Source organism: Sesamum indicum, linkage group LG10 (genome assembly GCF_000512975.1).
Source record: "Sesamum indicum cultivar Zhongzhi No. 13 linkage group LG10, S_indicum_v1.0, whole genome shotgun sequence".
Lineage (NCBI taxonomy): Eukaryota > Viridiplantae > Streptophyta > Magnoliopsida > Lamiales > Pedaliaceae > Sesamum > Sesamum indicum.
Window position 1 is genome coordinate 17,227,658 of NC_026154.1, and position 13,829 is coordinate 17,241,486.

General features: G+C 35.8%; 2 protein-coding genes across 2 annotated transcripts; both read right to left on the bottom strand.

Annotated features, from left to right (window-relative positions):
- On the bottom strand, positions 93-3,100 carry LOC105173042 (proteasome subunit alpha type-7). The gene is made up of 3 exons (XM_011094687.2): positions 2,704-3,100; positions 1,626-2,040; positions 93-465 (listed from the first exon to the last, which is right to left on the bottom strand). The coding sequence occupies exons 1-3, from the start codon at positions 2,874-2,876 to the stop codon at positions 301-303; spliced, it is 753 nt and encodes a 250-aa protein (XP_011092989.1). The 5' UTR covers positions 2,877-3,100; the 3' UTR covers positions 93-300.
- On the bottom strand, positions 6,787-7,933 carry LOC105173051 (dirigent protein 1-like). Its single transcript, XM_011094697.2, has one exon. The coding sequence runs from the start codon at positions 7,515-7,517 to the stop codon at positions 6,912-6,914; it is 606 nt and encodes a 201-aa protein (XP_011092999.1). The 5' UTR covers positions 7,518-7,933; the 3' UTR covers positions 6,787-6,911.

Below are 13,829 nucleotides of genomic sequence, written 5' to 3' on the forward strand. Positions count from 1 at the left end.
GGTTCATTCAGTGGACCGTCTGATACTTTATCTATAACAAAAATTTTAAAGATGCCAGGTATAGAATCTCTAATATTCAGGTTTTACCAGAGAGGGCGTGAATAGACATTGCAAGATGTTTTCTTAGTCGACAAAAGACATACAATAGAAAACAAGCATATAAAGTACCTCTGAATTTTTGGATCGTATCATGATAAAAATCCTTGAGGGAAATAAATTTGCCATAGGCAACAACAGACCACAATCTGTAATAGAGGTCACAAAAGTAATCACGTAAAAGCATTTAAATACTGCAGCAGACTAAGTTTCCTTTGTTGAAGGGGCCTTCTTGGCAGCCTCTGCAGCAGCTTTCTCTGCTTCTATATCAGCAACAATAGCATCGATTTCAGCTTCTTCAAGCTGCCGCAGCCCGTGCTCTTTAGTCATTACAGCAACTTCAATGTTCTTTCCTCCACTCTCCACAACCTTTAAGTATGGAGCACAGAAATCATTAAGATCAGTAGTGAAAGTATTTCCATGCAAATACTATAGTATATTCTGCCAAAACATCTATGTTTGGAAACCAAGTTCCAGAGAATATGACAAATGTAATAACCAAAGATGGAAAGGAAAGAGGTGCTGTGAAACTCATTCATGTCAAGTGAGAGATGTTTGCCAAAATATATCAATGGCCTAGTTATGCAATTTGTGCCTATTCATCAAGAAGAGCATATCCATGCAATTTGCAACATTTGTATTATTATAAAGATTCTAGTAGAAGTCCTACCATAATCCAACCAGCTCGCCCCATGATTTTTGTCACAGCAACTTTCAAATGAAAAGTTCCACATTAGAAATCCTATTTTCATCCTATCATGACTTGATATGTATTCTCTCTGGGTTCTAATTGAGCACAAACAAGTATTGCCACAAAACGTAATAGTAAAGCCATGGAAATCAACCAGTAAAAAACTCGCTTCATTGTTTTTGGTCCATAACTGAATACTCCACTTTTTCTTGTACAAGTTGATATCACTGTACCTCACTTAGTTGTGGTTCAAGTTTTGACATTTTCTCAACACAATCATAATCCAGGTACTCAATCTGAGACTTGAACAACAGGAATTTCACAATTTAGGGTTGAAGTGCTTGCAACTCAAAAGCCAGAATGGCAAGAGCGTTTAGCACTGTCCTGATGCTTGCAGAAATCTAGACTTTTCCATCAAGGACCAGAATCATTCAACCAGTGCACTTCTGCCATGGTTCCCTCAAAAGCGAATTAGCCCACAGATTACGTCCTTCACAGTTAAGAGAAAATGAGTTGCAACAGTTGGGACTCAATACTAGAAGGGAGCACCAAGTAACCATCAAACTCAATGACTCTCAAGGATGTCCATTTCTCCAAAGGATTTGTGCATAAAAATGTATGTACTTGTATGACACAATTGCAGTGAAGAAATCCAATAGACCTCGAGTTAAAAACCACTTGCAAAGAAGGCAAAACTCATATTTATACAAAAAAAAAAATGCAGTCAGTTATTTATTCTTCGTTTCAGAAAATTAGAAAATGCAATTATGAGAATAAAAGCACTTAGAACAGAAATGTACAATGACAAGAATTGAGTCGCATATACAAAGATATTTACCTCCAGCAAAGCACGTATAGCTAACTTCACAGTTTCTTGGCCAGATGTTTCCTTGTAATTCTTCTCCAGAAACTCACGGATAGAGTTTGAGTTTCTCCCAGTGGCATTGGCTTTCCATGCTGAAAATGTTCCAGATGGATCGGTTTGATACAGGGATGGAGTGCCAGTATGTGGATCGAACCCAATAATCAATGTTGAAAGGCCAAAAGGTCTCACACCACCACTTTGTGTGTACTTCTGCTGAAGACCAGCAATGTAACGAGTTATGTATTCAACAGTTACAGGATCCTCAATTGTAAGCTTATAGCTCTGGCATTCAATGCGTGCCCTATTTATCAACACACGTGCATCTGCCTTCAGCCCAGCACAAGCCAATGCTATGTGATCATCTAAATTGACAATCTTCCTCACTGATCTGAAAGATACAAGTGCAAAATAGATTTTTAAGCAACTGCTGAAACTGCAAGGCCAATTGAAAGTACAGAAATTGAGTTCATAATCAAACATAAGAGATACAATCTAATAAAAGACACATTTCAATAGTTTAACTAATTATATTAGCTTAATAGAAAACAGCTAACTTAGTTTTCTAAAACCTGTGAGAAAAGGTTTTCCCTAGCAATTCTTCCACGGAAATCCAGGAACAAACATTGCACAGCTCCACCATTTTTTACAGATCAATCTCGAGGCAATAAATCAATATTTTAGGTAAAGCCTACTCAGACAGAGAAAGGCACACAGCTGAACAAAGAGCTCGAGCTAGGGTTTAACAGTAATAGAAATACATCACAACTTTCTACAATAACATCTTGACACTAGTACAGAAAATCACTATAAACAAAAACCGGAGCAGACATCTATAAGAAATAACCAAAATCCAATGTTCAACACCAGAAATAACAAAAAGCAAATTTGGCACAGTAGAAAAATCACACCTCAAAATAGCAAAAGCTTAACCCCAAATATAGTCCACTTGTTCATCTAAACGATATAAATCACTAGAAAATGAAAATTTATATCACCGCGATTGGCAATTTCTCGTATGTCCGCGTGAGTTGAGAGAGAGAGAAGAGTAGACCTTGAATCTTGAAGCTTAGGAGTGGACTTTTTCTCGACGGCCAGCACAATGGTGTCAGTCCCGCGAACACCTACGGCGGCGTTTCCTTTACGCACGGCTTCGAGAGCGTACTCCACCTGGAAAAGGTGGCCGTCCGGCGAGAAAACCGTAATTGCTCTGTCGTATCGGGCCATCTCTCACTCTTCTTCGTGTAGTAATAACAGTATGGGTGTATGCGTTGCTTCGATCTGTCTCAGGATTTCCTCCTTCCCTTCTCTTCTCCGAGGCAAGACTGATTCACAAAGGACGGAGGTGAACTGGGGAAGTAGTAAAAGGGAACTGAGCGGAGAGAACTTGGACGACACGACAAGACGCTTCAAACTAACGACGTCCTAAAAGTCGTGTTTCAGGTGGGCAGATTCAAGTTAAGAAGCGCTTTGCTGATAGATCAATGGCCTTTACGACCCGGGCTGTTTCTTATGACTATAACAACGATGGGCCCAAAATTAACTGGGATAAGTTTCAGCCCAGCCCATCTGAATTTGATTAGGACATCAAAATGAATCTTCTATTAATTAATAATATATTTCATATTACATTGTATGTATGTGTATATATAATATATATAAATATCACGACTCACTTATATAAAATATTCATAATTTACTGAACCATATTGATGTATGCGGCCAAGAGCACTTGGCCCAAAAGAAGTTATGAAGCCCAAACTGAGCCTATCAACCTAGAAGGAGAGTTACCCACCAGAAGATCCCCAGATTCAGCCCGAGGGGGACACAGTAAAACACTTTCCAGACCACAGACCCAATCAAAGTAGCCCAGGAGAAGGGAGACGTCCCCAAGATTCAGGATTCCTAAACCTAGAAAGACTCCCCACAGAATAGGAGTCCTCAATCGAAAGGAGCCTTCCCCTAAACAAAGACGTGCTGTTGTGAACTGATAAGCTAAAAGATAAGACAAAATCATATCTTATTCGCATGTAGCTTGCCCCCTTTTCGAGAATATAAGTAGTATGTAGAGTCCTAACGGAGGGGACGCCCCTTCTATATATACAGGTGCAGTCCTCCAATGGTGACACCCTCTAGAATCTGGAAAATTGCTTTCTACTCTTGCTTCAGCTATTCACTTGCATTCTAGCCATAATTCTCTCATGAACTTCTTACTTACATCTCAAATTTCTCATCAAAATTTGTTTTTACGATTATTTACTCTTAAATTAGAGGCTAACTTGGACGTCAGAGTGCCAACATGTTGTTTTGCAGGTTCCATTTTTCAAGATCTTTCGCGTAATCGAACCAAGTCCATCATCAAAATTCAAGCTCGTCGGATCCGTGCTAAAATTGCACTCAAGTGGCACCGTTTGTGGGAACTTTGAGTTAAAGACCTGAGTTACCATGGAAATCCCCATCAATCCTATAAACAAGCAAAAGACCATGGAGACACCTGACAACAATCAGCCTTTGTAGGCCGTTGTAGAAACTTCTTTGACTCCGATTGGTTGAGCATCGCCCCAGCTCTCCTTGCCCTAATGCCACCCCCTAGAGTGATGGACCCTATGGTTGCTCCTCTAAGACAATATACCTCTTTAGACACCACCTTAGGAGGAATTTCTCCAGCTTTGTTAGGTGCAATCCAATAGGTGGTCACCACAGTAATTTGGGAGCAGATGGCAGTGCTTATTCCCACCCACCTAGCTCCTGTAATGGAAACAGACATCACTGAAGAAGGAATGGAAGGAGGCTCATCTGAAGGAGACGCCCCCGTATCAAGAACCCAACTTGAACGTAGCTGGGTAGCGAAAAAACACAAACAATTTGGGGGAGGATGAAAAGGACGACTCATAAAGGAAGGAGTGTACAGGGTAAAGGAAGAAGGAATGTGGAACTATTGGAGTAGCTGATCTATGGAGGAGGTTTTCAGAGTAGAGGACCCCTAGTCTATCGGCGAGAGAGACACTCTCCTCTTCATCTTCATCCTCCTGATGGGATCTTTTCTCCTCCTCCCCAAGAGGAGACCCAGACACCTTCTCCTCCCCAGGAAAAGATCCTTCACCCTCATTTTCCCTCCCTCGTCCTTAGAATCCTCATCTATTAGTTGCGGTGCAATAGCCGTCGCCTGTGGCAGACTCCTCCTCCGGCCACTAGTAAATCGGGAAAGACAGGGCTAGGCCTTGGACGGATCATAGCTCAGGAAGATTTCTTTGAGGAAACGCACAGACTCACTGGAAGAAGACATGGAGAAAGATGAATCTAGGAATAGTAAGAAAGGAAGGCAACACTTACTGGACATGAAAGTGGAATACCCTTTTGCTCCAAGAAAAAAAATTGTGAGCGGAGAAAGTGAAGACAGGTTATACCTAGTCGAGATAATGGACGAGGGGGGTTAAGCCCATGACCCACTTGTAACTGCACGGGAGTGGGTGGTTACCAAGCGCGTGAACGGGTGGTTACCAAGTGCATGGGTGGGCGATTACTAAAACATCACCCTATCACACAACAAATAATTATGGCCATCAAATCAAACTGACAAAAAGTTGGGTATGCTTTCCTGAGTTGCAGAGAACGACATAAATGAACAGGCGACAAAATATTAAAGGGGGACCCCCTTTCTTGCCGTTACAAGGGCTTCTACTTTAAGGAAATAGGGAGCACCCTTCCTCCTTAGAGTTGGGGGGGTGGGGGATTGCATGATGTGTGCGGCCTAAGAGCACTTGGCTCAAAAGAGGTAATGAAGCCTGAGTTGAGCCCATCAGCCTAAAGGGATGGTAGCCTACCAAAAGATCCCCAGATTCAGCCCAAGAGCGGGACCCAGTAAAACACTTTCCAAACGGGAAAAATGCAAACAATCCCCTTGTGATATCACAAATGAGCAAATTATCCCCTTATGAAAAAATAAATAGCGATTTATCCCCCTATATTTTTTAAAATACAACAATTTACCCCCCTATGATTTTTAAAATGAAGCAATTTACCTCCCTGTATAAGGAGGTAAATTGCTTCATTTTAAAAAGTATAAGAGGGCAAATTGCTATATTTTTTTCATTGGGGGGTAATGTGCTCATTTTTAATATCACAGGGGGATAAATTGCTATTCACCCCTTTCCAAACTATAGGCCTACCTTCAAGGCCCAATTATAATAGCCCAGGAGAAAAGAGATGCCCCCAAGACTCATGATTCCAAAAATTAGAAGGACTCCCCCGCAGAATAGAAATCCTCACATGAAAGTAGTCCTCCCCCAAGCAAAGACTTACTATTGTGAATTGATCAGCTAAAGAGAAGACTAAACCATGCCTTATCCACACGTATCTTGCCCTATTTTTGGAGAATACAGGTAGTATGCAGAGTCCTAACGGAGGGGGACACCCCCTCTATATATAAGTGCAGTTCTCCAACGGTGACACCCTCCAAAATCGAAAAAGTTACTTTCTACTCTTGCTTTAGCTATCCACTTGCTTCTAACCATAATTTTCTCATGAATTTCTCACCTACATCTCAAATTTCTCATCACGATTTATTTTTACTATTATTTACTTTTAAATCCGAGACTAACTTGAGCATCAGAGTGCTGACGTATTGGTTTACAGGTTCCAATTTTCAAGATCTTTCGCATAATTCGTTCAAGTCTATTCTCAAAATCCAAACTTATTGAATCCGTGCTAAAATTCGACGCTTCACATATATTTCAAAATGAGGTGATTTGTGTTTAATTAGTAATTACTATAATGGTGGATATGTGAATGGTCGAGCTTTACTATTCAATAGTCACTGGTTTTTGTAATATATATTTTACACTTACCAAAAAACTTTTTGTTAAAGTTCAATTTACGCGAGATATTTAGTTACATTTTTCATCGGGAAAATATAACTAAAATACGGACAGCCAATAAGATAGAAAATTTTCCAACTTTAATTGCACTTACAAAGTTCAATAGTCTAACCTTGTCCTCGAATAGCGCAAGGCATTATTTTCAAATGATTTTAGGAACTAGGGAGTAAGTATGGAATTTTTTTTTGCCAATCAAATTAAATCAATCATAAAAAAAGTATAATTAATTGGTCATTTTATTTGAATTATAAATCTATCACTCAACAAATTGTTGTATTTATTATACAATCATACATAATCAAACAACAAAAAAGAAACGAAAACGATTGGCTAACATTACACATGATCCAACCACACAAAACCAGCACATTTGCTCTAACGAATTTTAATCAGAATTCAACCTTGTAACATCATTATCTTCATCCATATGAAAGATCACGAGGTCATACTCGTAAACGCTACGGAAGTGTGTTTCATCCGTAGAGTAAGTCCTGGTAATAACATATCCACGTGCCATTCTGAAAGCGCCCGTACCTCCAACGATCGGCACTTCCCTTATCTCATCGTACAAGTTATTCCTCCCCAGAATGCTGAGCGTGCTCCCCTTATACTCCCCTTCCGTGAAAACGATGTTGAGGAGCATAGCCAGGGCCATCTCGTGTAAATCCGCAAGCCCAATAAGCCCCTGCATTCGACCCACTTCTTGGGAGTCGATTTCAGGACCAGTTGTTACCAAGTTGTCCAGCACGGACACAGTCCCAAATTCTGAGGGCAAAACGTCAGTGAGATTGCATTGGGCCACTCGCCAAACAGTTTTGTTTTCACCACCCACCAGGTCTTGGAGATAGAAACGAAGCCTGGTTAGCCTTTCCTTTCCCAGGCAGGAATTGAGCCGTTGCCGTTGAACTTCTGCGTTTGACCCAAGCACCAGCATGTTCATCAGCGCCGCTGCCAATGCCCCCAACATTAACGCTATGGTAAGCTTTCCCATTGGCAGTTCAGACAGTAGCGGGAGCAAGACCAGCAACTAGGGTTGATCACAGAGCAGCCGTCTTTCCCTCTCAAGCGGTCTGTATTGGAGAAAATAGCATTTGTGCGGAAGCTAATGCAACGGCTCACATATAGGTAAGCTTTCCCATCTGTGTGTGCTGTATTGGAGAAAATAGCATATGTGCAGAAGCTAATGCAGCGGCCCACATATATAGTGTAGAAAGAAGCAGTGATGGATGGACCACCCTAAGCCTGGATGGACGGACGAGAACCACAGAATCATCGATTTGGGACGTGAGAATTGGATAAACACTGAAGAGCTCTTACAAAACTTGCTTCACGTTTAAAGTTAGGGTTGAAATTCTATTGTAACTTTATGTCAACTTTATTTTGTATCTCATATTATATTTAAGGGATAATTAAGCCAGGTTACATGAAAGTTTTTTGTAATTTGAAAAATAATCAAACACTCATCAAGTTTGCTTTTGTCTAACAAATAAGTTTTCCGTTTGGTTAAAATTCATTGAATTTATTGATATTAACAAAAAAATTGAATAGAAATTGTTATTTACTCTCAATTGACTAATTATTGATTTATTATAGGTCAAACAATTTTTTCAAACTAAACTACCCTTATAACGGTGAAGATATATTTTCTCACATGAATTAATGTGTGAGATATATGAGGATAATTTGGTTATAAAAAAATTTATTTGACAATCTGGGTTAATTACAATTTATTTCCATATTTTTTGTTAATATCAACATATTCAATGAATTTTGACTAGTGAATGAATTTACTTGTTAGACGGAGGCAGACCTCAAGAGTGTTAAGATTTTAAAGATTTCACCATTACTCAAGATTTTATTTGACTAGATGCAGATTAAACTATGATATTTTAAAGATATTAAAACTGATCACTTCTCTGTTCGGAATAAGTTGAAGAAGGTGAAATGTTTAAAAATAAATAAAAAATGCCACTAATAAATGTGATTTTTTAGAGCGATAGTGATGAATCATACATTAGTGTAAGTGACAGTAACGTTCAGAGTTTGGACCTTTTCGGGGGTCCTTGACACTGACGGATACCAAATTGTTATTACTGTCAAACAGAGCTCCAACGATTAGTCATAATTAATGCATGCATATCATCAAATCAAGATTTTAATTTAAATTGAATTTCATCGAATTTAAATTGATTATATAATAAATATAATATATTTATTATTTAATTAATATAAAATTAAAAAAATAAGTTAATTATAAAATAAATATAATTATCAATAATTAATTAATACAGCAATTGGATCCATACCTAATGGAGCCATGCATGTGGACGAGCAAGAACCCCAAAACCAAATTGCCAAGTGATCAGAATTGAAGTACCCAACAATTCTTAAAATAAATGTATAATATTCTAGAATTAAATATACTTTGCACCCTGAATTATATATAAAGTACATTTTATACTCCTAAATTATAAAAGGTAATAAAATGACCCCTCACGATATATACTATTTTTTTATAAGAAAAATGCCCTTATTATGCACTCCTAAAATATTTTTATTACAATCATTCTCCTAAATATAATTTGAATTGTTACAACTTTTTTTTATTTAAAATAAATTCTAACCAAAATTTATAATTTTTATACTGAGTATAAAAATCTGTATAAACTCCATAAATTTATGATTCTTATATTTTTTACACAACTAGTAAATAATTTACATTATTTTTGCCTATGTTGTTATATATGTTGAATTTTTTAAAAAATAAATTATCAATACAAATTTAAAATATTACATCGAACACATATGTACTGTAAAATATAAATCTATGATATAATTTGATGTGCATAAAAATAAATTGGTCCAGAAAGGCCAAAATAATCCAAAAAAAGAAAGAAATGAGAGGCCCGTGACATCCTAGGAGGCCCAAATCATGAGAGATCCTAAAAACATTCGATAAATCAGCCTTGGCAAACGCCCCCTAGAAAGTAGACAAGCGCCTTTAGCAGGTGCCCCGTAGAAAATAGACAAGCGGGTAGCCTTGATAGGTGCCCCAGAGACTAAATAGGCGGGCGACCTTGGTAGGTGCCCCCTAGAAACTAGATAGGCTCGCCACCTTGGCATGTGCCGCTAAAAAAACAAATTGGCAAAAGGAAGGAGGCATGTTTCCTCAAGATCAGCCTAAGAGGGAGGCTCGTGGGCTCGACCTAAGGAAGAGCCCCCCACCTCAAAATCTATTCAAGGATGAAACCTACAAGCTTGGCCCAAGAATGAGGCATAGTACAAAGGCCTATTGCATCTTTTCAAGACCAGCCCAAAGGGAAGAAGATGCCCTCAAGGGGTTGAACTCTTCAGTCTAAGAGGACTCCCCACCAAGTAGGAGTCTGTACGAAGAAGAAGTCCCCCTTCATCAAAAGACTTGCTGCTTAATAAACGGATAAGGTGCAACAATATCCCTCCTGAATCCCGCCTTCCTCACTGGGCATGCGCATCCCCTCACCAAAACTTCTGTTACAGAGGGACTCCTCCTCCATAGATATGGGGGGTACCCCTCAACAGACAGTCCCTTCCACACTCGAGAACTCCTCTTGTTGCTACTCTATTTGTGCTCTTACATATGAATTATCACTTTTATCATAATTTCTGATTATAATTTATTTACATTCATCTATTCTTAAAGCCGGAACTAACTTAAGCATCGGAGTGCTAACGTTTTGTTTTGCAGGTTCTCTTTGTCAAGAGCTTTTACTCAATTAACCCAAATCCAATATCAAAATTCAAGAACTTTACATCCGTGCTAAAATCGTACACATTAATATATAATATTCTATATTTTTTAAGTAATATGATATATTTTTATTATGTGAACATGCAACTAAATAAAAATTTATAAGTTATATAACTTTGGGTATGAAAAGTGAAACTAACCCACATAATTTATTTATTTTGTAAAATATATTTACATATATTCAGCTTATAATACTTTTTGTGTTTCATAATTTATAAAAAAAATATAATTATAAATATCACTTTAAAATAAAATATTAGTAAAACTTTAAATCATTAAAAATAATTTGGTGAGATATTTTAATAAAACATATTTTAGGAAGTAGAATAAAAAAGTACAGGGATAAGTAAAAAGGGCAATGCCCAAGTTATTTTATCAGGAGTGTTTATGTTACTTTTCATGCTTCAAAGATTTAAATGAGACAAAATGCATAATTTAAGGGTGCAAAATATATTTAACCCTAATATTCTATTAGAAAATTTATATTACATCTTTATGGTATGTGTAAAAATATATAAACATAAGTGTTTAAAATTTTCGTCATATGTAAATTTAAAAAATAATATATGTAACGCATAAATGTTAAATGTAAATGCAATATAAATTTCAATTTAATTTTTATATATATCACCTTAGAGTATGTCTGATTGTGACGAAAAATAAATATATTAGAGAAAAAAAAATAGAATAATATAAAAAAATGGGTTTAGTTCAGAAGGATTAAGATGTATTCCAAACTCGTTCGATATTCAATTTTGTTTCATTTTGAAATTAAGTAGAAAAGTGGGAGTATAAAGATGAAAAAATTATTTACAAGCTAAGCCCTTAAAAAAAAAAAAAAACAAATCTCTTTTTTATTTGGAATTTAAATGATAGATTTTCTTAAATATTTTTTAGGGCTTTTCATAACCTTATATATGTAAGTAATTTAGTCATTTTCTCACTTATAAATGTTGGTACATGACACCACAATACTAATTATTTTGTTATATTGATAATATTTTTAAATTAATTTTTTTATCTTTTTAAATATCATATATATATAGTTATTTATACTATATTTAACATATAAAATATAATTTATTATATATAGATATTATTACTATTATATAATATATTATCATTATTATTATTGTTATTGTTTTTTTTACTTTTAAAAAAAAATCATTACATCCTACTTAATTTCTTGCCCTCAAATGTTATAATGAGCTCCTGTTTACTCCAACCCAAGCCTTAATATATTCTAATTTCTATCTATAGTTTATTTTAAATATCTTAATAATTATCAATAATTAGTATCTTAATTATGTACAAAATTCGATGGACGTTACAACTATAGACGATTGGAAACTATCTTTGCTAGACGAATCTCTTGAGGACAATAGTTTAATTTCCTTAGAAAATTTAGTTTTATTAGAAATTTATCTTTTCTAGTTTTAATAGAATTAGGTAATTAGTAGTATATAAATATGGATGTAGTTCATCATACGGACATCTTCGAATTTTGGATCCTGGCATCTTTCATTATGTACATTTTTTATAGAATTCTCTCTTCTCTTTTATGTGTTCTCTCATTAGCATGTTAGACTAGCTTTTTTAATTTCAGTTAAAGATTCGGTAATGTTAATTCCAATGAGTTGTGAGATTTCACTTATACATTATACTTTCATTCATACTGATATTTGTGTTATTCTCTATGCTTTTATTACTGATTTATGAATAATAGGGCTTTTATTGTTCAATTTCTGCAATTTCTGCAATTGTTGTTCTTGTGTAATTGTTGTTCTTTTGCTCAATATGTAAATGCCTGCATGTCTCTTATACTTTGCAAGTAATTATTTTATAAATATGAAAGGCTACAGAGTTTTGTGGAAATATAAAATAGATGTAGATATGCACATGTGGGATTTGCACATTAGACCATTGGAGCAATCTGTCAATTATATAAAGCATCACAGTTGAGTATCTGTTCACACTTCACAACTTTACTGCAGAGAACAACATTATGTTCTCTTGATATACTTGAAAATACAACCTAGTTTCTTGAAATGACTGCCATTCTGCATTTTAAGAAACTAGAAGCAAGTAGTAGCCTATATTTCATTTGATCACCAAACCACAGAATTTGTTGGCATGTAAACGGGATTACTGCACAATGAGAAGGACAAATAAACACAATGGAGAAGCAACATATTGATAACACAAAGATCCTGAGTTTCAACTGCCCCCAGGAAACAAAAGTTTTTTCAACTACAATTTCTGTCTCAAAACTACAGTTTATTCAAATGAATATTTTTTTGTCTAAGCAGCAAGTAGCAAATCTGTAGCAAACATCTCATGAATAGAGAGCATTAGACAGACTCGAGTCACAGATAAGATGATCGTAGTATCTTCTACTTGGTTGAAGGTGCTGTCTCTTGCTTCCTCTGGTCTGCCTTAGGTAACCAATCCTGCATGTTTGGAGTATGAACCAGATATCAGACCATGTAAATGTGCATAAGAAGTGTTCAACAACTCCACAAAATTATGGTGGAGCATCATCGTAATACATGCTTCATTTATAAAAAGGTCACCTACTCCAGTTCATTACAAAAGAGAGAGCTCTCAACTAAATAATCATTGTTGTAACTTGTATCCTTTATATATAGTTCAAACTCTCTTCTCTCGTTAACTTTTATGGGGTGCATTCTTCACATTAGACATGCATATCTGAAAGATTTGAAACATTTCTTATGTCATTAAGCCTACATTGTACAGTTTGTACCTTATTATTGTTAATTGACATATATTTTTCAAACTTATTTATCTTCCAACTATTATCTCTGTGCAAAAGATCCTTTCTAAAAATAGTATCAGTATTATAATTCAGAAACTAAAGTTTTATGTATCTTATATCAACAATTTCAAATATTGAATTATGATGCTTTCAAATAGAGATAATCACGAAGGATTGCTTGTGATATAAATCACTTGCTTGTGATATGTGTTTCTTTATAAGAAATTTTTCAAAACAAATCTCAAACACATTTCACTGCTTTAAGAAAAAACTACATCTCATCAACTACGGTATCATACCCAATAACTTTTACATATCAGGCAAACTATTATCAGTACACTTTCTATCTCACGTCCCAACCCACATGCAAAATAATTCCAATCTCATCTGCACTTATCCCATCTCATTTTTTCACACTCGGATGAAATGAGACGAGATGAGACAAGCATCTATTTTAAAACTGTAATTTTAAAATTAGTTTTACATGTTGATATGTCCCTCTGGAATTTTGTGGAAATGGGAAATCTATTTTAAAGAGAGTAATTTTTGCATGATTAGATAGGATCATTTGGATCAACTCTGAATTGAGCTTGGTGGGTAAAACTCCATTTCTGTATAATCTTGTCTGCTATTCGAATGATATCTCATACAAACTTTTGTTTCAAAGTCATTTGAGGGAATTTTGAACACAGTGAATGATTTTGTTACATTTAGTGGGAGAATGATTTTAGTGAACTATT